This window comes from Saprolegnia parasitica (assembly GCF_000151545.1).
Source record: "Saprolegnia parasitica CBS 223.65 unplaced genomic scaffold supercont2.1330, whole genome shotgun sequence".
NCBI classification, from domain to species: domain Eukaryota; phylum Oomycota; class Saprolegniomycetes; order Saprolegniales; family Saprolegniaceae; genus Saprolegnia; species Saprolegnia parasitica.
The window spans coordinates 1-2,123 of record NW_012157724.1 but is presented as its reverse complement, the minus strand read 5'-3'; the positions used below and the strand labels follow the sequence as shown (position 1 = coordinate 2,123).

The window sequence follows — 2,123 nt, the reverse complement described above, 5'->3', positions numbered from 1 at the left end:
TCGGTGACCGTGTAGTTGTAAAACGACGCGTCGCAGATCGGTGGACTGCTCATCCAGTTCATCCACGTCTTGGTGTTGGCGCTGAGCCAGTCGCACGACTTACTCGTGGCGTACGACGGGGGCACGACCACGATACCGCCCTCGCAGTCGTACGGCAGTGACGCGTTTGAGGGGTGGGGCGTGTTCCACGCAAACGTCACGACCCGCGTCGACGCGTTGCAGCCGTTAAAGGTGTACTGAATGTTGGACTGCATCGTGCAGAGAGGCAGCGCGTCGACCCAGTTGCTCCACGTGAGGTAGCTGTTCTGGACCCACTTGCAAGCAGCGTCGAAAACCGGGTCGGCGATCGTGGCGTTGGACGAGAATGTCACGTAGTCGGCAAAGATGTTGTTGATGTCGAGCGGGGCGAGCTGCATGCGTGTGAGGAACGAGTTGAGAAACGTGTCAGTCGTGACGACTTTGGACATGTAGCGCATGAGCGGGATCGTCGGGTAGTCGGTGCTGAGCGGGTTGGTGGTCTCGTTGCCGTAGCCTTTCTCACCAAACGAGCCCGTCGCAAGCGCCACGTTGGCGGGATCCGAGCGGGGAAACGCGATACGCGTAAACTTGCCCGGGTATTGGTAGAAGAGAATATCGGGCTCAAACTCGTAAAAGACCACGGACCCGCCGCTGTTCATGACGTTGATGACGTAGTCGAGCATGCCCGTGTAGCCGCCAAAGCAAAAGTACGCGGGAATGTGGTTGTTGGCCATGAGCGCTTGAAAGTACCCCGGGTCATACGTCGCGACCATCATCGCAACCAGCATACACGGTTTGCCTAGTGACAAGCATGTGAGGAGGCGATGTACGAGGTCAGTTGTGTACCGTCCCGCTCGGCCAGCGTGCACGCGTAGGACTTGGAGCAGCCGTTCATGCAGCCAAAAAAGTCGTTTGCGCACGCGCTTGTCTTGGAGATTTGGCTTCGGTTGACAGCGTTGGCATAGCCAAAGTAGTTGATGACTTGTTCGCTCGTATTATAGTCGCGCCAAAAGTCGATCGAGTACGGCTTGGAAAAGTTGCCTATGTCATCACCATCAATCCATAGGTCGTCGCGTTGCTCAATGCCGCACCTTTGGTCGATAAAGGCCCCTTGAGCGCTTCTTTGACGTTGTCGGTGAGTGTGTACAGACCGCCTCTGGACGTGCCACGTCAGATTTCGAACAATAGTCAAAACAGATGTTTTGTCGTACACGCCGTTGTAGCCGTTGGTCGTCGGCGCCGTCTCGTTGGCGTACACGTTGAGCGTACTGAGCTTGCCGCTTGTCCAGACCTCGGGGTTGATGTGCGTCGGCGTGCAGCGGCCAAGACCTTGGCCCGACATGCGCTGGGCGCAGTGGAGACCACCCCCCGTCTCAAACAGCGAGACACCGTACCCGACCTATGAAGCCACCGATTTCACAAAAGCTGACATCCTCGTAGCAACATACCACTTCCTGCAGCAAGATGATCAAGACGACGCGCGAGAGGTCGTGGGACTGCCAGTCATTGCGCTCAATGACCACGGTTCCGTTGACGACACCAGGAAAGGCTTGCGACCCATTTGGGTGCACCGTCTCGCCGAGACCGCGGATGATCTCGCCGGGTAACATACACGACCCAAAGATGTTGGCGATGTCCATGCGGGCGTCTTTGAGCTACACGGCACCGGAATATGTTAGTGCTGAACGCTTCGGCTTTGACGAGCACGTACCGTGAAGCGGGGTATTTTCATGCCTGGCTGCAGCAATGGGTTCTTGCGGCGGTTCTGCGCGTCGCGCGCTGACGGGTCGAGGTTGTGCTTGGCAGCAGTCGCTGTGACCCACGCCGGCGTGAGGCATGTGCCGCGTTGCGCGTCGAAGCGCGACTGGGTCGGTTGCGTGCCTGCGACCATCTAGAGAACGTTCCATGAGCGCAAGCGCGGTCTGCAAAGCGAGTACCTCGAGGGCCCAGAGCACCCAGAATGCCAGCCCACGCATCAAGTCTGCCTTTCTAGCACAAGCACTCAGTCGTAGCTGGTCGTTTCCAAACTGAATGGACAAGACTCCGTTATGAATAGAGTGCGAAACTACTCTATCTTTGTACACACTGACGCCTCTTCAAGTGTC

The 2,123-nt window shown here is 57.4% G+C and overlaps 1 protein-coding gene across 1 annotated transcript; it reads right to left on the bottom strand.

The window, feature by feature from the left end:
- Positions 1-8: 8 nt before the first annotated feature.
- Positions 9-1,909, bottom strand: SPRG_18610 (hypothetical protein; the record flags this gene model as incomplete). Its single annotated transcript, XM_012358047.1, has 6 exons — positions 9-817; positions 865-1,059; positions 1,110-1,174; positions 1,230-1,417; positions 1,467-1,673; positions 1,730-1,909. Coding segments are annotated over 6 exons (1,644 nt in total), but the record flags the coding sequence as incomplete, so codon positions are not given.
- Between the last annotated feature and the right edge of the window lie 214 nt (positions 1,910-2,123).